The following is a 25285-nucleotide window of genomic DNA, read 5'->3' as shown; positions in this document are numbered from 1 at the left end:
AAAGACAGAGAATGCTCTCCTCTTGGGCCCCACCAGCCAACATTGCTTAGTGTTGCTTAGGGTCCACACAGGACAACCACACTGGGTGATTGCAGGCAACACATGAACAAGAAATTAGGCCTCGACACTTCAGTCTAGCGTTATGAACATCCAACCTTTCAATTTGGTACTGACAGATGATCCCAATTTTATGGATTGACAGCTTAGGCTGAACAATAGTGGATACTTTCCAAAGCCCAAACAACATTCAACCTGTTCTCTTTTGGTGCATATTCTACATTACCAAAGCAGCAATTAGGAAGCTGCTGGGCTGGAGCATTTTAACTAATACAATTGCAGTTGAAGCGTTAATGCCAGATTTTTACTTTTAAAAGCACGGCAGTTAATCTGGAAAAGATCGTTTGCAGAAAAACAGGTTGCGTTGATGCTCCAGGGAAGGCTTCTTTGTTCTGCAGTTGTCTAAAACTCAAACAACGAAAATGATACATTGCAAAGCACATCACTGCAGCATGGCTGGCCATAAGCCTCACCCGTTTCTTTGCTTTCTTAACATGTTTAATCTGCAGCCAAAGGACAGAGTGGTTGTTGGGCACAGTGGGATCTGGAAAGCTGCTGTTGGCTTGTTTTGCCTTTTCAGATAAGCTCACATGCGATTCAGAACGCAGCCCTCTTCACAAATGTGATAAAAATACCACAAACACATTCACAAAATGTACTGGTGTTTAATCCACCCTTGCTTGATTCCTCTCCTGGCAGGGATAGGGGCAGAGAATTACATCTTACTTTGCTGCATTACATCTTACCTTCACTTTTAGTACTTTCATGCATTTTATAAGTGAGCATAAGTAGTTGTCATTCTGAACTTTTCACATATTTTTTTTTCCTGGAGATACCATCGAAGGCCTGCTTAAAGTCAATCCATGCAGCATGTAGGGCAGATCTTGGTTTTGCTATTTATCCAATAAGTGACTCAACATTTGTTCCTGTTTTGCTAAATTTTGGCCTTCTCTTGAATACCTTATGCTTAATAAACTAATGGGGCAAAAATTTCCAGTTAGTTAAAAAAATTAGTATTATGGCCAAATCCCAGTCTTTGGGAACACTGGTTGCTTGATTTATGTAGGTGAACAGAGGGGCCAGGGTTGACACCTACCATGCCCAATAGTTTTTAAGTCAGTTCTGGATGAATCAAAGCTACTCCTGCTGCCTTTCCGGATTTTAGCTGGTTAATCAAATTGGCCACTTCTGAAACTGAGACCTGCAGCCAGCATGGAAGAGGTCCACAATCCTCTCCTGAGCAGGGTGGCTTTCATCAGCCTCTTCTGCATACAGCTCACAAAACAATTCCGTCCACCTTTTCACAGGAGCTTGAGAATCCAAGTGGCCAGGCTCAGAGCACCTGGAGGCAGAAGCTGTTGCCCAGTAGCCCTCGTTACTCAATTTTATATAAATTGCACTGCCGGTTGTCTGACGAAAGTGGACCACCACCTACAGAACATTGCAAGCCGGCAGATCACTGTGCAACTCTACACAGGTGGCTCACTGAGCCTAAGAGGATGAAAGAGGGCCTTTATTCTTTACTTCCCTTCTGTTTGGATCGCCACTTACAAATGAACTGCAAGAAAACCAAGACTGTGGTGTTCTCAAAAAGACCCCAACACCTGAAATTTCGCTACATTGTCAAGGCACAGAAATTTGGCCAGGCCGCTTGTTTTAACCCCCTCAGTTTGATTTTTCAGCCAAGGTCACTTCTTATAGGTCTCCTTGAGGGCTGAAAGCAGCAGCACAGCCATTCTGTCATTCTTCTACATACGAGCACAATTTATTCCAGCCGCCACTAGTCTTCTTGGGGCAAAACCTCTAGCCCAACTTATTTATGGAGTTTAACTGGGGCTAAAGAGGCAGACATCTCGGCTTGAATCTACCCAGTCCCACATTTTAAGAAAAGTCTTCCAAGTGGAAGACTGTTGCTGTACTTAATGCAGCATCACATCTTGAAGGTGGCTTGACCAAGCTGACACGAGGGCCTGGATGAGGATATGTAAAGTCTGGCTAAAGTTGAATCTCCTACAAGGCTTGGACAATGTTGGCAGACTCCTTCTGTGCAGCAGAGCAGAAGATGGTACAATACGGCCTTTCTCCCCAGATGCTTTATTGCTATACCTTCATTTACTATCTTTTTATACGAACTCTTTCTGCATTTTTTATTTGGGAACTATACTTTTAGTTGTAAAACTGTATATTGTACTGGTCAGTGGCTGCAAAAATGGTTCTTTTGGTATTCATACTGGCATTTAGATTAATCACCTTTGCCGAGTCACCTGGAGGGGATCAAAGCCAGCTAAATCTATGGGTACATTAACAAGTCCATTGGAAATCTTTGCATGTTGAATGATTTTACTGAGAATGTTTTTTAAAGGACAGTTTTATGAAAGCGATGAAGGTGACTTGGCAATGAAAGATCAGTGTCTGTAAAGAACTTTGAACTTATTCTCAGTTGCAGAAGGTATGCATGTTGGGTTGGATGGATTTATTTCTCTATAGATACTCAGAAACAGTCAACAAGCCAAGATTAAGGAGATGCCATCTTTCTAGAAGAAGAAAGATTGGATGGCGACACTCTTTTCATACAACACACTAAACCACTACTTTTTTAGTTTAGAATGTTGTGCAAATCCAGCTCGTATGATTAGTTTATGCTTCAGTGTGATGTGAAACCAGAAAACTGGTTAAACCATGAATACATATGTTCAGTACAGTTAAACTTGCCATGCAAATAAAACCGATGGGAAAACTTTACTAGTCCCCTATTGTTTTTCATCAGCCCACACACTGATGAAGAATAATGCCAAGTGAAAATCTTAATCTTGTCTGGTCTGAAGACCTCACAATACTTACTAACTTGCAAGTTGGCCTTCAGAATTTTTGTGATCCAGTTGATGAGGTACTGAGACCGAAGAGATGAGATCCTTGTGTGTGCCTTCAACTCATTAAACATTTTCTCCAGCAGAGTCTGAGTGAAATTTCTGGAATGCAAACCTTTCAGCAGGGGCTGCCAGAAACGAAGAAATACTCGAGGGATCTTAAAATCCCATTTGTGAGTTTCTACACTCCAACCAACAAGGCAGAAGAGGGGCAGGGAAGAAAAGTAATTTTAGAAATTGATTATTATGAACACCAATATCCACTCATCAGTGCTCTTAAGGTTAGAAAATTAAATTTTGATATTAATTCTCTGGGGGCCAGGAAAACACAACTGTAATAAGTATTGCCAATTTTAAAGAGAAAGAAAGAAGTATAAGAACAAAGACCAACAAATTACGTGGCAACTATTTTTAAAAAGGCAAGAAAAATAAAATAGATGACATGCTTGGGCAAACATTTTCTTAGAAGAAAAAGAAATCATTTAAAAGAGTTATATCTGTCAATAATAATTCAAGATGACTGGGGGTCAGGGGGGCACAGGCCATAAACTGATCTGAGTGAAGTTAATCTTTCCTTGCATTTCTGAATTCTCTCCTAGTATGAACCAATTTCTCACTATGCAGATTATTTCTTTTTATTATTTGAGATGTTATCCAAGGGACCATCCTTCTCTCTTCCAACCTGTCTGAAAGTGAAAACCTGCAGGAGAAACTTTTCTGAACATGTCCCCACTATCAGAGTCCTGCTGATCTGGTATCTGGGAAAGGCCTTTCCTCATTTCAGGTGACAGAATTAAAACCCACACCTTTAGGAAATCAGCTAGCCCTTGAAACACTACCCATTTTATGTTTCATAGGTTTGGTTTTTATCTTAAACAAACTGGTCCTACTAACCGCTTTGAGTGTTTCAGTGGAATGGCAACACTGCACAGACAACTGAACAGACTGCCGGGATCCAGCACAGCTAATCCGCCTGCATTTTGAACAGCCCATGGCTGAAGAACTGTTTGCCTGTCCACCGAAGGAAAGAAAGCAGCCCAGGATACCAACCTTGAGGGCGAATACTCAAGATCTGCAATGCGTCTGCGGTTGGAATGAGAAAGCCGTCTTCAAGTAACGTCTCAGCCACAACTTCCCTATAGCAATTGTAAAACCCATTGAGTATTCTCTGTGGTCTTCCAGCTACAAGCCCCTTTTACTCCCCCGCCATATTATTATCATTATAATTATCATTATTATTTGCCCAATTCTCTTATGAGCTCAGAAGGCACGTTGATTTTGGCCAACAACAAAAATAGCTTGTTCCTAATTCATCGGGGCCAGCCAGCTGGTAGCAGCTAACAGATCACGACTGATTTCAGAAAAGCAAAGCAGAGAAGGGTCTGATTAATGCATCCATCACCTCTTATCTCCCCACCCAACCTAGAGCTCCAAACTCTTCCCACTGCCCCGTGACTCTTTTGCCAATAACGGCCTCTTTCTTTCTGTTCTCTTCCCTCAGCACTATCCGCCATACAACCCAGTATGTACAAGGGACAGTACAAGGACGACAGTAACTCCCAGAATCATTCCTGCAGGATGGAAGCAGCAGGCGGTGGCTGAGATATTGTAGGGAATTCCACATTGAATTCCACCCACAGCTAAGAGTGAAGGACTGACTTTAGCCCGCTACTCTCCTGCAGCCCAGATTCTCTCACAGGACTATTACCACAGAGAAAGAAACGGGAACATTACACATACGACTTCACATCCCTGGAGGAAAGGCTGCATATAAACCCAGTAATGAGTACAGAAAAGCATCCCACCCACCCTCATTTTGTTATCTGGTAATCAGGTATAAGTTGCTGCTGTCAAGCCTGTCACTTGCTCTTCCCCTCCTCCATTTTAAAAGGGATTTTCTTCATACATTAAGCCAATATAACTTAGGCACAGTTACTCTTTACTTTTGTACTGAAAAACAATGGGAATCACATTACTTGGTACTTTTCCTTTGTTAGCATATTTTGGGGGGGGGCTGCAAAAAAAAGATTAATGGGACACATATGTCCTATAAATTACACTTCTCTGGTCTATATAACAATAGCCAGCAAGAAACCCCCCATGCTGTGATTTTTTTTCCACATTAACGATTTAAAAAATGTTAGCTTCCAAGAATATTCTTAGATAGTAACAGAACTGAATGCTTCCCTTACACTTCCAGGACTTGAGGAAATTCACAGCTTGCCACAATTCCTCAATCAGGAAATGCGGAGATGTATTGCAAAATCACAGGGTGATGTGAGAAGTTTTAAAAACCTTAAGGCCTCCTTCCTCCTTCCTTTGCATGTAAACACTGGAAACTACTGATCTTGAAGTAGCTATAAAGCTGAGCTAGATTGACTAAACCATGTTTGGCCTTTCTGCGCTTGTCAGCAAACCTGCTGTGAAAGTTGTAGAAACCACTTTGTGCACAAATTGCAGCCCTGCTCTCTTAACCAAACTAAAAGAAGGGGTTAGTTCTTCCAAGGCCATTTCTGTCTGAAGTGGAGTCAAATGTTGGTTTATGCAGGCCAGAAAATCAGGGAGACAATATGCAAGTCCAAAGTTTGTTTTCTTTTCTTTTTTTTTTCATCCTAGCATTTTTCCCATGTGGGCAGGGTCTGCTCCCCCCCCCCCCAGAATGCCTTTTCAGAATGTTGATCCGCTGGTTGCAACAGGAATTGACCAGCCAGCTTGTTGCCCGAGTCTGCTGTTGGGGCTGAGAGAGAGTGACTGGCCCAAGGTCCCCCAGCCAGCTTTCACCTCACAGTCTCCTGGTTTCTAGCCTGGAGCCTTAACCAGGAGACCAGGAATGCAAGCTGAGATCCCTGCTCTGCCACAGAAGCTTAATGGATGACTCTGAGCCAACCTCTCTTTCTCAGCCCAATTTACTCCCCAATGGTTGGGGAAACAAGAGGAGGTACAAATGTTATGTACACTGCCCTGAGCTACTGATTGGATGGAGGGATATAAATGTAAGAAATAAAGTTCATCAAACCAGCTTTTAAAAAAAAAATGAAAAAGGTGGGATTTCAAAAGGAAAAAAAACCTTCCAAAGCAATAATACACTGCAGCTAATTTAATAAACCATAACAGATGAGACTCTTTTCTGGAAGCCTCACGTAACAGCCCCGCTTTCAAAAAGACAACCTCTGGAGGGAAACACAATGCATCACTGTAGTTGTAATATCAAATCCAGCTGCTGGAAAGAGACAAAGCCTCACACCCACACTGTATAAATCACAGCTGGTACTATAATTCAAGAGACATGCTCCCCCAGAAACTGGGAAGGCAAGGCAAAAGGAATCGGGAGGAAGGACCATGGTCAAGTTTACAGGGAGAGAAAGGAAGGAATTCTGAAATTTTATAAACTTTCCATTCTCCCTATCTCACCCCCTCCAATGCAATTCCCCATTCACCCATCTTGCTTTTTGCTTTAACCAGATCCATTCAATCTTATCACTGTAAGTTTAAGGAAGAGCAAGGCTGGTTCTTACTTCTCTTAGCAAACTATTTCCTGAACAATCCTGTGTGTGGGTGTGCAACCACTGCTTTCTCCCCCACCTCCATGACCAGCATACTCTTCAGAAACCCAGTATGTGGAGAAACAAACAAGAGAAAGGGGCAGGTGGGAGTTACAAGAAACAGCAGGCAGAAAAAGAGCTAGGGTTCCTCCCTTCTTGCTCTGTGTGTGTGTGTGTGTGTGTGATTTTTTTTTTTTTGCAAAATGCCCTCTTCCAATTCTCTTCTCCATCAGGGAGCCCCTGGAGTGAGGAGAGCAAGAAGCGCCAGGTAGCATCATTGGGCCCTGGACAAAAACTACACTGGGAAGCATTAAAAATGTTGGGGAGGGGGAACACGAAAGGGGGATCCAGAGCAGCTAAAAGCACCTAACCAAGAAGGCCATGCAATAATGCTGAGCCTATATCCTCTGAGGACACCAATTTAAGCATCCTTTCAAGGAAGATGTTGCATCAGGTGTCCCTTTGGAACATGGTTGACATGGAAAGAGAGCCACCTCTTTGTCAAAATACTTTTTAAAAACCATTTTACTTTAAGAATAAATAACCTAGTTCGACAGATTACTCCCTTCCAAAGAACTCTTGTTACCAGGCAGCACTGAATATAATAAATGATAAATCAATTAATATGCCCTTTTCTCTGCAAGGAGAGACCTGGATCATGTTAGGTCATGCTTAATGCTACCTCCATATTCTTCACATGTGATTTGTAGCTGGAGTTATGCACACAAAACTATCCACAGAAAAATGGACATGCTTCCTGGAAAGCTTCTTCAGAATCCCCTTCCCCTAAAACAAGAGCCTTGTAAGATTTCACAACAGGAAAAAAAAAATCCATCCACCTCCTGGGGCTGCTTTTGCAAAAGAGGTTTCAAGGATGTAGAAGTCAAGTGGCACTGCTCTGAGTCACAGCTGGTGAGTTAGAGAGCCCAAACTACTTTCTTAACCACAAGTCTCTGGTCAAATTCACTTATCTCAGGTGACTTACTCAGAAAGCCCCTTCTGCAAATCCTAGAGCTATTTCCCCAAAGTGCCAACCTTTTTCTCCAGAGTTTTTTTTTTTTAAACTTCAGTTTGTTAAAACTTTATCTCAGTTTCTATATGAATAAGGAATTCTTGAAATGGCAAAGTGTCACCTTATACCAATCGTGGGTGGTCAAACAGCTTCACCTACATGATTCTCCCAGCTATAGTTTAGTTTTCCTATAGCTAATGTGGTACAGTGGTTAAGACATCACAATGGGAAACCCAGATTTGAGCCCACTTGACCACGACTCACTGAGTAACTCTGGACCAGTCATTATCACTCAGCCCAATTTTCTTCCAGCTGAAACTTTTCTACCATATTTGGGGATAAGGCATAAAGAGAAAATAATCTGAACCAGACATCACTAGGACATTGGCCCCACACAACACCAGCAAATCATGAAGAAAAAAAAAGTCGAGGAAAAGAAAAGAGGCACTTTCATTTCATTTTCCAATACAGAGGTGAGGCTTTTGGAGGGCGAAGAAGACTCGGGATCTTAAAATTTTTGTGTAATTCACTTAGCTGACATATTTTTCCCCATATAAGCAAGGCTATTGTAGCTGATTCACATCATAGCCTTCCCATGCTCATTTAAAGCAACTTGATATCCTCTAGAGATGAATTATTTAGGAAAAGAAATCACTGGTTTTTATTTTGTTTCTATAATTTAGAGGCTGTCCAAGCAACTCTTGGATGGCTTACACTTTAAAAAACAGGAAACAATAAAAAATTATGCAAAAGACTATACACGTTCAGAAGTGAAATTCATACATAACAAAGAACAACCTTCACATCCTATCCCAAAGCCTGGGAGAACAGCCAGGTTTTTATCAGGTGGGAGCCATACGGATCTCAGGGGGCTATTATTCTCTCAGGCTCAGTTGGGGACAAATACTTATAAAATGGACTGGGATTCCATCACTGAGTCTCTATATTTAACAAGGCCTCTGCTTAGGTTCTCCAAAGAGATATAATCTCAGATGAGCAATCTTGGACCCTGGAAAATGAACGACCTCAGGCTGTGCATTGAGGAGGACAGATATGTTTCATATAGTTTAAACCAGGGTTTCTCAACCTTAGCAACATTAAGATGTGCTTGCTGGCTGGGGAATTCTGGGAGTTGAAGTCCACACATCTTAAAGTTGCTAAGGTTGAGAAACCCTGGTTTAGACAGTTTAAGTTCATCTTTCTTACAGCCAGAGACCAACCGTAATAACTGTATGCATCTTAAGTATGCATACATATGTGTGTGTGCATACACTGAAACACACATACCATTAATCCAAACCGTCCTTCTAAGAAATTATGGTCATTCAGAGTGGATATCATTTGAAGTGAAGATTGGGGTACAACCTGGATTGCTTATTTCCATGCCTTTGTTTGCATTCAAATTAATATATGGAAAGGGATACAATTATGCACCCTGAAAAATGGAAGACAGCTAAGACTGTTAGCACAAGTCTTATCAGGGAGAAAGGAAGAGATGCTGTAAGTGAAGGGACAGAGCCAAGAAGTTCTGTTTTTACCCGACTTCTCTAAAGTGCTTCCCCACGCTTAGAATAATGGAAATTCCGCAGATGTTATAGCGACTGCAGACACAGCCCTGTGCTGAATTCCTTAAAACATACGCACAGGAAGAAACCAAAATCCAATTCTCTTGTCTCGATACCCACACAGCTATGGAGACTTGATTTAAGTTTCTCACTCCACAATACCTATTCCCTTGTACTAACCCAGAAACACACAAGTTAAGCCATGGTTTGACCATGGTTTATTGAACAAACCATAAATCCCTAGGTCCACGCTAAGTCATAAACCACAGTTGGTAAGCCACAATGACTAGATTCCAACCAAACCACTTAGCACGTTATCTGAACCACTCGCTGAAAATTATTTTGTGACTCTGCACTGCAATTATGATTGACAATCTTGTTATCTTAGATCTTTGTAATAAAAGAGTATTTAACTTAATTCAGGTGCAGGCTAACTTGGTGTGCCCTAGCTGTTTTGGAATTCAACTCCCATCAGTCCTAGTTGGGAGCTTCTCTTTAGCCCAAAGTAACCGAAATGTTCTGTCCCAAATGCCTGATTTCTACTGTCTTCCATTTCATTGAGGCAACACTGCATGTGGTTTGACTGCATTTCTACTAGACTGAGAAATGTTCCTAAGTACATCCTAAATGATCATAAAATCTGAACATTTGTATTTATAAGGCAAAACTACAAAACAAAATGAACTTCTAAAAACCCACCCTTAAGTATGAATCTACCTCTTCCTTATAGGGACATCCAGCCTTGTTAATAAAACAGCCTCTGTCGCTCAGTCGGCACTCTCTGAATCTCACCATATTTTTTAAAAAGGAGGAAAGCAGCAGAAAAGGAGTAGAAACAAGACAAGACACTTTCCTCTTACTTTGGTAGATTTTTACTTGCAGGGATGTTAAAAGACCACAAGGGAGGTTGTTTTTTAACCATGCACTTCTGCATGTGTATGCCAGGCCGTTTGCTATTTGTGGTGGATCAATGAATGGGCGGGAACAATGGACCAAATGATCCCTCGCAGTAACTCTGACCCTAACCAGCCATTTTCTCACCTGCAAAAAACTTACTGCATCGCTCTACTACTGATCCAGAGAACTATTATCACTGCTTGAAAACTGCACGAGAGAACCTCAGGCCTGCAAAAACTATACTGATTGCCAGCAGATGCTCTGACTTCCATTCAAGTGGACTGGAAGAGGTGGGGGAGTCGGAAGAAGGTCCAGCATCCAATCGCACCATCCATTCCCTCTAGCAGCTGTAGGGATTCTGTCTTGGCAAAGTTTGGACATACAGAGTTCTGCCGCTGAGAGCTGTGAAGCTCGGCTTAGTCCTTTCAGAAGCTTAGGAAGACCAGCAAGCAGGCCTGTCACCCAAGAACCTGCAGATGCCCCAGATCAGCTTTGGGCACATCCAGAAGTCACCAAGACCCCAGTAAAAATCAGCATTCCCCAGCTGTTCTGTATGGACTTAACAGGTCTCTTTTTAGGCCCAACTGTGGTTGCTAAAATTCTGCCAGACTAACTTGCCATTTGTGTATTTCCACATCCCTCTGAGCCAGCAGAAAGACACCCAGTCTACACTTGTACAGCTGTTCTCTTCACGCATACCTCTCCTCGTCTGTCTAGACAGAAGGGAACATGGCTAATCACGCTGTGTACTGAACAGCAAAGGCACAGCCAAGGCCAGCCACTGCATGCTCTGGCTTGGCTAGAAGTCACAGACCGTACCTGTTTTCTTGTAACAAATCTTTCACCTGGGCCGTAACCCACTCCACCTCTGAAGTAGCTGTGCTCCACACTTTGCAAGCTTGGCTGATATTTGGCTGCCGCCTGAGAACCTAAGCCAAGAATGAAGAAGCAGCACATCAACTAATGAAAGGGATTGACTAGATTCACACATTGGGTTAAGGCATAATAAAATGCAGTAAGTTTGTTTCGGGCTTAGCGTTTGTACGTGAACTGAACCAACTGGCTTATTGAGCTAAGTCATTGTAACAGCCAACGTGGAAAAGCTGTTGATTCCAACAATCAACCAGGAATAGAACTAGGAACAGAAAAGACAATGGAAAGAGCAGAAGAAATCAGAAGGGATCCACCATCCATGCCGATAGACAGACTACTGAAAGTAAATATAAAACTGATGCAAAGTGAATAAAAATGGAACATACAAATTAGGTGTGTATATTTGTAACACAACTATTCATTTAAAATTCAAACACCAGTTTAATTCCCTACATTATTATTGTTGTCACTTCTCTTTGTGATCCACAAAACTTAATTACCAGGACTGTCAGTCACTTTGAGTTTTTGCAAACTCCGGTTTATGTTCTCAGTGATGGCACCTCTCCATCTTGTCTTCTGATTGCCTTCCATTTTTATAAGCATCAGGACGTCTGCCAGGGACTCGTTCCTTCACATCATGTGAGCAAAATTGTTAAGCTTTAGTTCTATAATCAGTGGGTTAGCATTTCATGTTCTTTGGGTCCAAGATATTCTCAACAATTTAGCCAGCACCATGCTCCAAGAGCAACAGTTTTTTTCATATTGTCTTCCTGGTGGCCCAGCTTTCACAGCCATATTTACAGCTGGGGAAAACCCTATATACGTGTGCTTTTGGTATGATGTCTGTGCACTTTAATATTTTGTCTAGATCTGTTGTAGCCTTTCTCTCAAGGAAGGATACCCCTTTATTTCATGGCTATAGTCACCATTCCTGAGAATTTCTGAACTTATTATTTCAACTCCTTCTTTGATTCTTTGCGTTGGTTGGCACTGCCTACTGACACAATCTTAAGGTTTTTAAAAAAACGGCTGAGCAGCAGGTTGATGTCTGCACTCTCTTCTTTCACCTTCAAGAGATTCCTTCTCCTTGTGTCCAGCCTTTAAAATTGTATTAGCAGCATATCTGAGGTTGTTGATGTTTCTCCTAGCAATTTTAATTCCAATTTCTTTTAGTCCAGCATCTCTCATGATATATTCTGCATATGTTAAATAGACAGTGTGACAATATGCACACTCCTGTCCCAGTTTTGAACCTTACAGCTCCTCTGTATTTCATTCTAGCTGTGCTTCCTGGTCAGCACATACATTCCCTGAACTCACTTTTTCCAACTCCCAGTTCACCTGGAAGACAGTGAATGGAGAGACCCTGCTTTGCCCTTGCATCAGAAAGCCCAAACAATAATGTTTTAATCAAAGCAACATATCTTGAATGTATACTTTATTTTTTTTTTTACTTATAATCATTTTAAGAATTTTCAAAGGAAACAAGAATTGCTAGCCTCATTAAGAATCTATGGAGCTTACCTCAAGTTGCTGATTTTTATAGGAAGTCAAAACATCTCTGACTTTCCCTGGGGGAGAGAAATTAGAGAAAAGGAAGCCTTTAGAAGAGTAGGAAGTGCAGAAAGAAGAAACAATAGTTGTGAATGCACCTACCACAGAGTTCCTGGCGTTTCTGCTCATCTAGCATCTTCTCTAGATCTTCTTGACTGCTGTCCATCTCCTCTTCACCATCTGTTTCTGATGATTCTTCGGTTTCCTCTTCACCTTCTTCAACTAAACTATTGCCCAACTGGCAGCTCCAATATGAGCGCCGAAGCCAGTCCAGCACAGTATCACAACCTGGAGAGAAGGACGGATTGCACCATTAAAAAAACCACACAGTAATACTAACAAGCCGTCTCATACTTTGGAAGAACGAAGGGTCAGTAAGTATACTAAGCATCAACAAAATTATTGCACAAAGAGCGGACAGGGTGGATCTCCCACCCTCCCCAGCCATTCATTAGTTATCAGCTGCTCATAAACTGAATGTACGTGTGAGCCCTGGCCAAAGAACAGGTTCAAGTGTCAGGATGTTATAAAACTCCCTGGTTGTTGTGTTCCCTTAGTGTTCATGGAACTGGATTGTCCTCAGGGCCATATCAAGCTCATTCCGATAATCTAAACACAAAGTAACTCAAACTAATTGTGGGGAAGCTGTTCAGGACCACTTAGTCTTCACTCCTACCCATCCGAACAAAGGCATTGCATCTGCTCAGAGAACCTGAATGCCAATAGCAAAACGGAACCACAAAGCACCCGGGGTTATTTACCCGCTTTTCTACCCACCCTGTCATCTACTGTAGACTCTCTGCTCAGCTCCCTGATCTAAGCACCACACCTGAGAGGGGAGAAAATAGAAAAAGAAACCAGCAAGTGTTTGGAGGACCCCATTTTTGGAAATATAAGAAAAAACCGCAGACCCTTCTTCCCATGGTCAACAAGGCAACTGCAGCCTTTAAAGAAAATCAACAGGAGCCCTGCAAACTATCTAGAACAGCCTTCCCCAGCTCTGTGCTCTCCAGAGACATGCTGAAAGTTACAATTCCACACCTCTAGAGAGTATAATGTTGGAGAAATCTTATCTGAAGCAGAGAGAAGCCTTCTGCATTCTTCCTCCCACCCTGAAGAGCAAGACATTTCTATTCCCCCTCTCATGCTATACAGATTAAATCCTGCTCCAAACAGACCATGGCTTATATTATCTGTTTAAGGTAGGAGGAAGGCTATCTGTACTCTTGGGGAGTGGTAATATTTGCTCCATCCAATGCAACAGCGCCACCTGGGGGACGCACCAAGGATAGCATCTAACAGCAAAGATGTATGCAACTGAGATTGTGATGCATTAGTTCTCCCCCCACCCCACTTTATTTCAGAAAACCTACTGATTACATGCTTTTTTACTCAGGTAGCTGTACAGGAAATTACTCTAGGACTAGGCTGCCTTTAGACTGCCTGTTTAGTTCTTTTTCCCATTAGTATGTGAACTTTGGTTTCTATTTCTGTATTTATGGTTTTTAAGCACTGTGAATATACTAAGAGGGAAGGAGGCCAGTAGAAGTGTTAAAGCATTAATTACAGCGGCTTCAGATTTGAAACAGCCTGCTTTAAGAACAGAAAGTGCTGTTTTAATTGTTTTTGGACGTGTGTCAGGCTCAGAACAAATGAAGAATGATCAGAGCAGGGACTTTCAAACTCAAAAATATTTGTTTTGAATTTGAAACATTTCGTATACCATCAAGAGCACAGAAATTAAGTAATTCGTTTTATTGAGACTGCTCATACTTGAGCTCTCCCCAAGCCCCCATCATCCATTTATTTATTGATTCATTCATTTTATATGGCCATCTATCTCACGACTGTAACTCTGGGGAGCTAACAACAAAACCAGCAGCCAAGTATAAACTAATCAAGCAACGATTAAAAGAACCATCTCATGGGCTCTAACTGACAATCTGACCCCCACGCCTGGGAATACAACCACGTCTTCAAGTATACTAGCCACATACCCTTCTTAAAACCCACTTGTTCCACAAAAAGGTGGGCAGAATCCCAATGCCTCACTGCAACCCACCTTAAATAAGCAAAATTAAAATAAACACAAATTGTATCTGGTTTATCTCCCCTTCCTCTCACTTCCATCCCCTCATTCCAAAAACATGGAAAGCACAGCGGGTGCCTTAATGAAGAAAGAATCCAATGGAAGAGAATGTCTGTGGCTCAGGGTTGAACTGGGGAGTCCTTAGTTCTCTCTGAGCTTGGTGGTTGGCTTTCAGGCATTGCATTACCCAACTAGGTAACATCATCAGAATAAAGAATGCTCTTACCTTTTCGGCAAGTAACCAGCTGGGGAAGGGTGCCATGGGTCAGATCGTGACGGAGATCCACAATCCAGGTTGGGATGTTTAGCTTTGAGCAAGAACCAAACGATTATTAAAATCAGGGAAGAAAGCGAGGCATCCTACCGACTGATGTTTGAAATGCACCCTCAGTACCACTGCTGGGGGTAATGTTTTTATAGCCTCCCAGAGCTGAATGCACTCAGCCACCTTTTACCTCTTTTGCTAGCTGCCTTAGTGGAATGGTAACCATCTTCTGCTTCCGCTCGGTGATAAGATTCACAAACCTGTACATGACAGAAAGACGTAAGGGATCCATGATCTTAGGGAAACAACTTTTGTTTGGGATTATTTCTAAGGAGGGCAAATAAGCCTGAAGCAAACCCAGAAAGAGGAATTCTCCCAGCCTTCAGCCACTATCTTGAAACTGACTGTTGAATATGACCATGGCATAAGGCCTGGTTACTTGAGGGACGGCCCGTCTTCCTTGGCCTATTTGATCTGGCAGGGTTGGCGCACTCCGGGTTTCTTCAATTAAACAGTTCAAATTTTGGGACCCCAGAAGCATGCCTGCCCTCTGGAATGAGGCTCCCCCCAAGATCTGGATGGCCCCCATCCTGCTTTGTTTTGAAGGGACTTGAAGACCAGGCTCTTCACCCAGGCCTTTGGCCAGGGTGAGCGAAGCCCTTTGGATTGCATGGGTTTGTTTCTTTTTCATTCAGTTCTTGTCATCTTTGCCACCTTTTATTCTTTCTTTTTCTGTTTTTTTGTAAATGTTATTTGTGAGACACCCAGAGTCGATCAATATACAAATATAATAAATAATAATATCCAGAACAATGCAGAATAACAATTCAGCTACAACCTGAGGTATGGTACGCTCACTTGTTTGTTCTAAATCACAGTGAGCTCATAAAGCAAAACTTTCAGTTATAGAATTTAACAATATACATAAACTATTTAACATTTATTAATTCAAATATGTGTTTAGAGCATGCATTGTAACTATAACCAGTTCAGACTAGAGAACAATTTCATTGCAGCTAAGTAACTAGTAACACTTAATGGTTTGCTGGAATCTCTTAAACGGCCCACTGCTCCTTCTAATCCTTGGTGATCAGACCTCTGTTTTACAGAACTGACTCAGGACATCTATGGAGAAGAGTTTGTTAGCACTTCAGTAGGGCAAAACTATTTGTGAAGAAAACCTTCAATGTCTGAACAAGAGAGAACTAAGTAAACATTGTGCTGGATGCAGAAGGCATTGACAATGAATAGGTTCATTGAACATCAAAGAACATAGGTTCACTGTCAATGTCTTCTACTAGACATTGTCTTCTAGTTGCTAGTAGAAAAAAGATTGTGTTTGAAGAACCTTCATAGATTCCTGATATTTTTTCTTTGCTCAACATTTTTAAGAGTCTTTAAAGAGATAAGGTGCTTTCATTAGTGGTAAAAATAGCTTTCTGTAAAAATCCAACTCTCTTTCCTAGGCTCTCATCTCCAGTAAGCCTTGGAAAACAGCTTAAGAAGCTTCTTCCCTCTTTCTCACAACTCTTACCTCACTAGTGCTAGGCCATATGTAAGGATCAATTCATGGGATTTCAGAACTCCAGAGGCATCTAGGAGTTTACAGCGGATCAGATCTGCAGTGCATTCCACAGCTAAAGGCATCTTGTGCCCGAACCTAGTTTCAAAAAGTTAAACATAGTGACATAACAATCTTCTCTATTCAGTGATTAATCTACCGTCTACTGCAGACCTAGAACACCTTTCAAGATTACAAGCTTCTTCAAGGAGAACATCAACTGCAGAAGGTAAGTTATCTGAAAGACAGCTTACCTAAGATGCCTAATCTTTCTCTGCAACATAGATGAAAGGCATTCTAAGACACACTCAACTCACTTTGGGAGACATTGGTTCACAATAGTGCTAAAAAGGAGCCAGTGAACCCCAAAGTTCTCTGCAATGATCAGGAGTTCATTGGATTTCTCTGTACACAAAATTAATATGTAAAGAGCCCTCTATGGGGAAAAATGTTTACAGAGTTGCATACGTCTGTCAGATAAATGACCTAGGGATAGAACCCCTGAACACCTATTACCTAGAAATGGGGTAAGAGCGACATTGATACAGCTGGGACAAAAATAATGTATTAGAGCAGTGTTTTTCAAACTTAGCACCTTTCAGATGTGTGGATTTCAGCTCCCAGAATCCCCCAGCCAGCATGTTGCCAAGGTAGAAAAACACTGTACTAGAGGGGGTTTGGAGCAAGAACTACACTAATGTCGGGGGGGGGGTCTAATTCAAAATTCAAGCTGCTGTTATCTCAAAGACTTCTCCCCGTAAAAATTTGCATTCAATTGACTTCTTGTAAAGGCAATATATGTACTGATCCTCTCCACCTCTCCTCTCTAGTTTTTTCTTCTCCCTTGCTCCTCAAATACACCAGCTGTATTCATACAAATCACTTAACTTAGTTATGGAACTAACCCATGTTCTATGTTCATACAAAATGCTAAGCACAAAACCTTATCCCAACCATTTTTTTTCAAGTTTAATATGTATGCAAATGGAACTACCGGGGCACTAACTGATCTCCGAGTGCTGAGAAAACACAGCCCTCCAGTGGTTGCAGCCTGTTTTCTTCCATGTCCTTCTCACCTGCTCTTCCAGACAGACACTCTGTCCAGTGCATCTTGCTGCGTCTGGCAGTCCTCACAATACAGCCCCACCATCACTTGGTCCCATTCAGCCTTGCTCTGCCAAGGAACGACATTCCGTGGTCTCTTCAACCGAGATGCCATGGCTACCTGTTTCCATCCTGGCTTTCGATTTCTGGAACCGCTAGCCATGATGTCGAAGCTCAACTCTTCTTCACCCTCCTAGGATCCAGCGCTATCTGATCTAAAGAAAGCAAACCAGCCACAAATAAACCTCCCCCAAACAACAGCTTCACAAACCCCATTCCTCCTCTCAAATGAAATACATCTTTCTAGACCAGTGTTTCTCAACCTTGGCCGCTTTAAGCTGTGTGGACTTCAACTTCCAGAATTCCCCAGCCAGCACGGCTGGTTGGGGAATTCTGGGAGTTGAAGTCCACACAGCTTAAAGCGGCCAAGGTTGAGAAACACTGGTCAAGACATACTGCACTTAAACTCCCAAGCTCTATTTAAGTCCTGAACACACCCCAAGATCAAACTTTAATGCCCACCAAGGCTGTGCCTTACTGAAGATCAGTGCCCTCACCTTTCCCAACAATGCGTTCTCATATGGCTTCCCCCTACGACCCTCTCTCCTGCCCCAGCCATACCAGTTTTGCCCTTCCCTCCCTGCAGGGGCCTTCAGGAGCTGTATTGCAAAGCTCCTTTAAACCCAATCGCAGAGGAGGCAGACAAAAACTCTGTCGGCGGCCATGAAGGGAGAGGAACTGCAGCCCACTCAATCCGAATAACCACGTTGCAGAATAACCAAAGAGGCAGGTTAAATATGTATCCGTGTTTTTCAACCTCGGCCCCTTTAAGATGTGTGGACTTCAACTCCCAGAATTCCTCAGCCAGCCATGCCGGCTGAGGAATTCTGGGAGTTGAAGTCCACACATCTTAAAGGGGCCGAGGTTATTCTATGCGTGCACATCAGACGCAAAGGCGTCGAAAATGCAGAGGGACGAATACCACACGTGCACCCAGAGACCCAACACGCAACTCCTTAAAGAAAGCCTCCCTCGCCACATACACCGATCTGCCCATTCCCGCGTGCTTGTTTCCACCGGTCGCCTTCCGTCCGCCGCAAAACGCGGGCCCGAGGCAGAGAAGGCCCGCTCCGACCTCGTCCGCCGCGCTAAACGCTTCTGCCCCCGCCTGTGGGAGCTACGGATGAGGGGAGCAGTAGTCCCGCGCAGGCGGTAGCGCAAACCGCGCGCAGACACACACCGGGGTCTCACGCGTCCGCCGCCCGCCTTCCCCGGAGAAAGCGCGCCCGGCGGGGTCCCAGCCGCGGCCGGCGGCGGGCAGACGCGCGACGATAGCCTCCTGAGGGAAAACGGCGGCGCTGAGGAGGAGGGGCGGAGGAACGGGAAAGCAGCCAATCCCGATAGGGGGCGGAGGAAAGGAACCAATCGGAAAGGAGTCCGAGGAGCGTGTCCAGGAGCGGAAGCGGAAGGCGGTGGCCGTGCGCGCCGTGCCTAGACCGTCTTCGGCACCCGGGCTTCCGGTTGTTTCAGGCCGGGCTAGCGCCCCCTCTGGCGCACAAGTGAGCCGTCTTCTGCGACGTGGTGCCCTCCCTCCTTCAGGCGGCTGGGAACACGCTCCCCGCGTCCCTCCAGAGTACGGCGGAGTAGAATATTGTCTCACTGTGTCTGCATTATAATACATTGGGTGGTATCTTATATTACATATTGCATATATTCTATTACGTACTACATATTATATAACGCACAGATACACCCCCCCCCCATATATGTATATATACACACACACAGATACACAGACACAGAGACAATAACATAATATGCACACAAACACACATCAGTGCATATAAAACACACACCCAGAGCGTGTGCTTTATATTAGAGGGATTTGCAACCTCTGGAAAATATGATGTAATAAATATTAGATGTCATTTATGTATTATACTTATAAATATATGCATGTGTATATATAATAGTCATATATTACATACTACATATACCACTAATGAGTTCATTGATTGATTTGATTTGTATGGCTGCCCTTCTCATCTAAGGGACTCTGGACAGCTCAGAACAGTTTAAAAAAAGCAATCCAATAAAAACTTCTTAAAAAAACAATATACAAAGATATAAAAACCATCCGTAATCATTTTAGGACATTTTAAAACCAAAATAATCATGATCAGTGGCAGAATCCATCCTTACATCAGCTCAACACAGCTGCTGTAAAATAGAGAAGATACGATAATTATATATGTGTACATACACACATACACACAGAAACATAATATACATATAGACATATCAATGCATATAAAACACATGCCACGAGTGAATTTATTAATGGAATGTGCAAATTCTGGAGGATACTATGTAATAACTGTTATACTGTATGTTATCTATATGTTACATATTATATTACACACACACACATACTTTTCTTCCTAGCATTTTCCCACAGGTGCAGGGTCCACTTTTTCGGATTAACTGAACGTTGATTCATTAGTTGCAACAGGACTCGACTGACCAGCTTGTTGCCCGAGCCTGACGTCTGGCTGGGGAATTCTGGGAGTTGAAGTCCACACATCTTAAAGTCGATAAGGTTGCGAAACCCTGGTCTAGATTGTTGGATACACCCCTGCAGGCCCCTCACCCTCTTTTTCTACAAAGGGAGTCCTCCAGCTGATCTTCGAACGACTTGACTTGCCCGTGATGCGTGTGTCTGAAACAGCAGCTGGAGAAGAGATGGAAAGCATTTTCATGTCATTAAACTGCTGAGACAGACGAAGCTCACGCTGAGGGAGTTCACACTTAGAATCTTAGAAGTGTTGGGAGGAACTATATTTATTAAGCTTCCCTGGAGTCTCACACCCTTCAGTTGTGTCTCGGAAACATCTCATCTTGCTTATCGGTCTGGACTTCAGTCAAGGAAGAAGGGTAGGGTGGACAAGAAGTCAGTTAAGTTGGGAACGTGCATTTCATTTCCCATGCTGTTGTAAGGTTTTAATTATATGTTGGCTTTGTGCTGAAGGCATTTCTTTTTCCCATCTATCTCCCCCCAAATATTCTAACATTCAGTCAATTAAAGATTATCATTACTGTAGCTTGGGGCCATTTTTGCTATTCTTTCTTCTCCTCCTTCTGCTCCAGTGTGATAAAGCCACAGGAAGAATTGGGAAAATGTGCGGGTCTCCAGGGGTTGCTGGATTCCGAATCCCATCACCCTCATTCAGTAGTCAGGCAGAATTTTTCTGAGTCCAGGGAAACAGGACCACAGATTTCTCCCTTCTGGCTTCCGATCTAAAATTCACAATCAGATATCAGTTCTCTTTTATATATGCTCAGATTATGTCCAAGAGAGTGATATTGCTTTAAGCCTTTTTGTTGGAGTGAATACTGGGATATAAATCCTACAGATATAAAATAAAACAAAACTATGCCACTACCTGAATTAAGGAGGATCGCTCTAAGATGCCCTCTGGACATCTTCCCTTCCCTTCCCTTCCTTCCCTTCCCTTCCCCTTCTTTTCTCCTTCCTTCCCCTTCTTTTCTCCTTCCCTTCCCTTCCCCTTCCTTCTCTCTCTCTCTCCCCCCTTCCTCCCTGCCTGCCTGCAAATTGTATTTATGCCCAAATCTTCCCAGGATATCTGTTTAGAGGCATCTAGTTCTTTGGAGAAAGAAAAAGGGTGGTCAGCCAGGGATGGCTACAGAGTATGGTCAAAAAAGTCAAGATGGTGGTCCCAATGTTGCAATCAAAACTACACCTGCTCTTTATGTGTGTGGCTGTTAGCAAAGGAGGAGTTCTACAGGCCAAAAATGCAAAATGAATCATAACTTCTGCTTTTTAGGTCTTTGGATATATGAGAGTGAAACTCACTTCTTGTGCTTCATACTTTATGTGAGGACAGCCTAAGTCCTAAAACTATGCAAATCAAGGCAAGTCACATCAACAGATCATTTGCTCCTTTTTCAAGGCAATGGGAATGGTGCAAGGAAGGACAACAATAAGGGAGATATTCATTTATGCAACACTTCCTCTGGGCTGGCCTGAAGGTTCAGCCACAGCTACATGGATGGCTCTCTTGTTAAAAGGGTAACTTTGCCCCAAACATATTTTGGCAATTCTGAGGGAGCTATTCCAAGCTGCCGATGTGGCTGGCTTCATGCATCGCAGTAAGCTACGATTTGCCTAACTGTGATTTATTGAATAAATTACTATTGGTGGAACTTGCAAATGCTTGCTAAAGCCGTAAGACCCAGTTACAAACCTCAGCACTAAATCAAAACCATGCAAACCATGTTAGAACATACAGGTAGTCCCCAGTTTAAGAAGGAGTTCCGTTCCCAAGGTCCGTTCTTAAACTGAATTTGTACGTAAGACTGAAAAGCATTATTGTGTAATACTATATAAGTAGTATTGTGTAATGAACTCGAACCATTATGGATTTAACTCGAATCATTGCGTATTTAACTCAAATTTTGCTACAACAGGCTCTGTTCGTAACTATGGGTCGTCCGTAAACCGGGCGTTCTTAACCCGGGGACTAATTGTAGTTCTAAACCATAAGATAGTGTGTTTGGCTTTGGCTTAGCACATTGTATGAACTCACCCATTGTGGTTGGTAAGCTGTGGGCTGTGTTTAGCATCTATCTAATTTTGGCTTAATCAACCAACCCATGATTAAAATATACTGTGATTTGCTGCAATGGGTGAACCATGCCACAAAATGCTCTGTGGCCGAGAACTGAAATACCAAAAGGATTGCCCTCCTATTTTTTTGAACCAGCCTGGCTACCAAGATAGAGTATGAACTTGCTCTCGGGCAATTTTTGATAGGAGTGCTCTGCGTCATTCCTTCCCTGATCAGCTACAGACCTTGCAAGTTGTCGGGAAGAGCTGGAGATTCCCATGTTCCCCTAAACTTTCTGTTGAGTTTGTGTGGGATTTTGTGTGGGATCTGAGCATCCTTCAGTTAGTTGTCGCTGTTGCTGACTTTGTTTCCCATAAAGCTGTTTTAGCCAGCCCTAACTTTATAAGGTTTGGGTGTTTTTAATCTTGAAGTATTCTCAGCTTTGGAATTCTTTCTTTAATAGTGAAAAGCAGGTCACAAATATTGTCAAGAAAGAAGTCATGGAGGAGACCGTTACAGAGCATCCTGAGGTACGTAGCTCAGCAGAGCACCTTATTGTGCCCTGGTGAACCACATTCACAGCAATGTGGAGATCAGACAGCAGAGGGCCCGCGTGGCCTGCAGACACATCACACGTGGGACTGGCGCAGCAATTTCTGGAGCGGAATGTCATTCAATTTGCTATGATTGCTGATTGGATCAGTATATAAGCTTTGCAAGGGAACAGCTGGTGGTGCACCCTTAAATCAATGTCTGATCTGCAGCAGAAGCCCACAGCCCTTTGCTGTGCTTAAAACTGATTTTCTCTCCCCCCCTTCCCTCCTGACATACCCACACACACATGCACACACACACACGCATGGAAAGATGCCATCTCTGTGCGTACGCTGCATTGTTCCCGCACGAGGCTACTTCAGATTTAAGAAAAGTCCGTTCTTCTTGACACAGTATTAATCAGATTTACTACGGATTCTTTCTATTTAGAATTCATTGGTTTAAACGTGCTCATGAATCTGGCCGGGGCAAAATGGTATTTTCCCTATCTGGATGGCCACGATGGCCAGATTTGGGATGGGGCCGAATTGCTCTGGTTCACTTCAAAGCATAGCAATAAGTTAGCTTGATTCAGCCAGCCTCTTCAGCTCAGTGAAAAGGGGTTCCTGTGCAGATATCGGCAGGGGGGCTGTCTTATTCCAGTGTTTTGAAGGGGAGCATTGCTTCAATCGAAGGTTTGTTGACTCGTTAAGCTTCTTTGGAGTACAGAACACCCCTCTTGTTAATAACATCTCTTCCTATGAAATCCAAGAACAAACTCACACTGAGGTACAGCTCCAGCACAAATTCCCCCTTTACTTGTCCCTCCCCTAAAAAAAAATCATTAGCAGCCACAGCTGCCTATGGCCATGAACCTGCCCTGGGCCCTTGTGGCCCCGTCAGAAAAACTGCAGATATAATAGCAGTTTTGAAGATCTAGAGATAGGTAGCCATTCTCTTCTTCTACATGGCAAGTCAGTCCCATTATCCCTCGACTAGGTTAGGAGAGTCATGGAAAGGAGATCAATTGATAGCTTGTTGCATCAACGGCAACTTAGTCCAGGCGACAAGAAATCTGTGAAGAAACATTTCAGAGACTCTGCTTTAACGAACTCACGGATATATGAAGGTTAGACATTCCTCTTCAAGTTCCCAAGATTCTGTATTCACTCCACAAGTAGATGTTACTAAAACGCTGATTCTTGGTCCCTTGATCTTCCCCAGCTAAGTGGGGCTTGACCCTATGGCTTGTATCACCATGATTGTTGTGAATCCAACATAATTATCTGGATTGGCACAGGTGATATTACCCCAGAGTCAACTAAGGACCACCTCCAAAAATCGCCCTCAACTTGTAGTAGTAGAATGTGAGCAAAGGAGGATTAAAAACAAAAACAAAAAAACCCAGGTTTGTGCATAATCTACTTTGGTCAGCCAAGGTCAAAGCCAGGCAGAACTATTTGGTAAATGGTGTAAGTAAATAAATAAATAAATAAAAAGCTATCCAGCAAGTACCTCAATTCAGCACAGCTTTTTGACTCCTGACAAAACTATTAGTAAACTAGATGTGCATGTAAATGTTATGCTTAAATTCCTTCCTTCCATCCTTCCTTCCTTCCTTCCTTCCTTCCTTCCTTCCTTCCTTCCTTCCTTCCTTCCTTCCTTCCTTCCTTCCTTCCTTCCTTCCTTCCTTCCTTCCTTCTCTCTCTCTCTCTCTCTCTCAAAAGAAAGAAAGAAAGAGTAGCAGGAACAGCAGAATTTCACGTTTTACTGAACAGGCACCCATAGGAATTAAAGCCTGCTTATGAAAATTGTTCATGTGCTGAAGGCTGACGAGAGAAAGGAAGACACATCTGCAAGTCCGCCCAGGCATACAGCCGGCAGCTAGAAAGCACTCATCCTTTGCATCTGCCTGAAGGAGCTGGTGAGTAGAACTGGGCACTAATGCAAAGCAGACCGGTTGGGTTCACACAACATCCTTGATGTCCTTCTGGAAGTCCCTCAGAACCTGGTTGTGTCAAGAGGCTTGGAAGTCTCACGGAAATGGGGATTTCATGAGGTGGCTACACTGCGTGTAACATCTATTGCTCTCCCTTAGCCCTTCAGTCTTTCATAATCACAATATCAATGTTTTAATTGCAGAGGGCTTTTTGTAATGACTGGGTTTTATGGTTTTATTGTACGCCGCCCAGAGTCCTGTTTTGTGAGATGGGAGGCAAAGAAATAAGATAAATAAATAAATAAATAAAACTTAATAATCCCTCCAGCTGGTTTAACCAAACACCTTTGCTGAATTCCCATAGGATGCTTTGGTCAAAGGAATAAAGCCATTTTATGCAACATACCCAGGCAACAGCTGGGCTTCTGCAACTCATGAACCACCAGCTGCTCGACCTCATTCTAACCCCATGTTGTTGGTTGTGGGAATGTAGCACTGAGGAATGTCTTCTCTGAGTTCAATTTTACCTTGGCACGGTCTTCTAAACTGGGATGAGCAAAGGGTTAAATGAGACCTACAGGTTCATCTGCAGATTCCTGTGGCATTCAGACTCCAAAGGCCATCTGCCTACTTTTAAGGCAAAATGAAGTACCCACTTGAAAGAGCTGATTGGTCCTGTCATGGAAGAACATTTGCCAGTATAAGAGTATATTTACTATTTAGTTTATTTTCTGTTACAGATGCATTTTATTCTCTGAGGTGGTAGGATCTTTCTGCAGCAACCATCAAGTATTTTAG

At 42.9% G+C, this 25285-nt stretch overlaps 1 protein-coding gene across 3 annotated transcripts in view; it reads right to left on the bottom strand.

Annotated features, from left to right (window-relative positions):
* LAS1L (LAS1 like ribosome biogenesis factor) overlaps window positions 1-18764 on the bottom strand; it is a 34560-nt gene extending 15796 nt beyond the window's left edge. The window contains exons 1-10 of one of the 3 annotated variants that reach the window (XM_007435096.4): window positions 18627-18764; window positions 17359-17601; window positions 16256-16381; window positions 14912-14981; window positions 14683-14764; window positions 12470-12655; window positions 12338-12384; window positions 10760-10869; window positions 3975-4060; window positions 2899-3105 (exon numbers count right to left, since the gene is read on the bottom strand). In XM_007435096.4, the coding sequence (XP_007435158.1) occupies window positions 2899-3105; window positions 3975-4060; window positions 10760-10869; window positions 12338-12384; window positions 12470-12655; window positions 14683-14764; window positions 14912-14981; window positions 16256-16381; window positions 17359-17549 (1105 nt within the window). In that variant the 5' untranslated portion in view covers window positions 17550-17601; window positions 18627-18764. The other 2 variants (XM_088129164.1, XM_007435097.4) reach the window with 2 other exon arrangements.
* Window positions 18765-25285: the final 6521 nt, after the last annotated feature.

This window comes from Python bivittatus, unplaced genomic scaffold (genome assembly GCF_059951505.1).
Source record: "Python bivittatus isolate LINGU-HERP-01145 unplaced genomic scaffold, Pbiv_v1 ctg000790_np1212, whole genome shotgun sequence".
NCBI lineage: Eukaryota > Metazoa > Chordata > Lepidosauria > Squamata > Pythonidae > Python > Python bivittatus.
The sequence above is the reverse complement of the archived record's forward strand: the minus strand, read 5'-3'. Positions and strand labels throughout refer to the sequence as shown.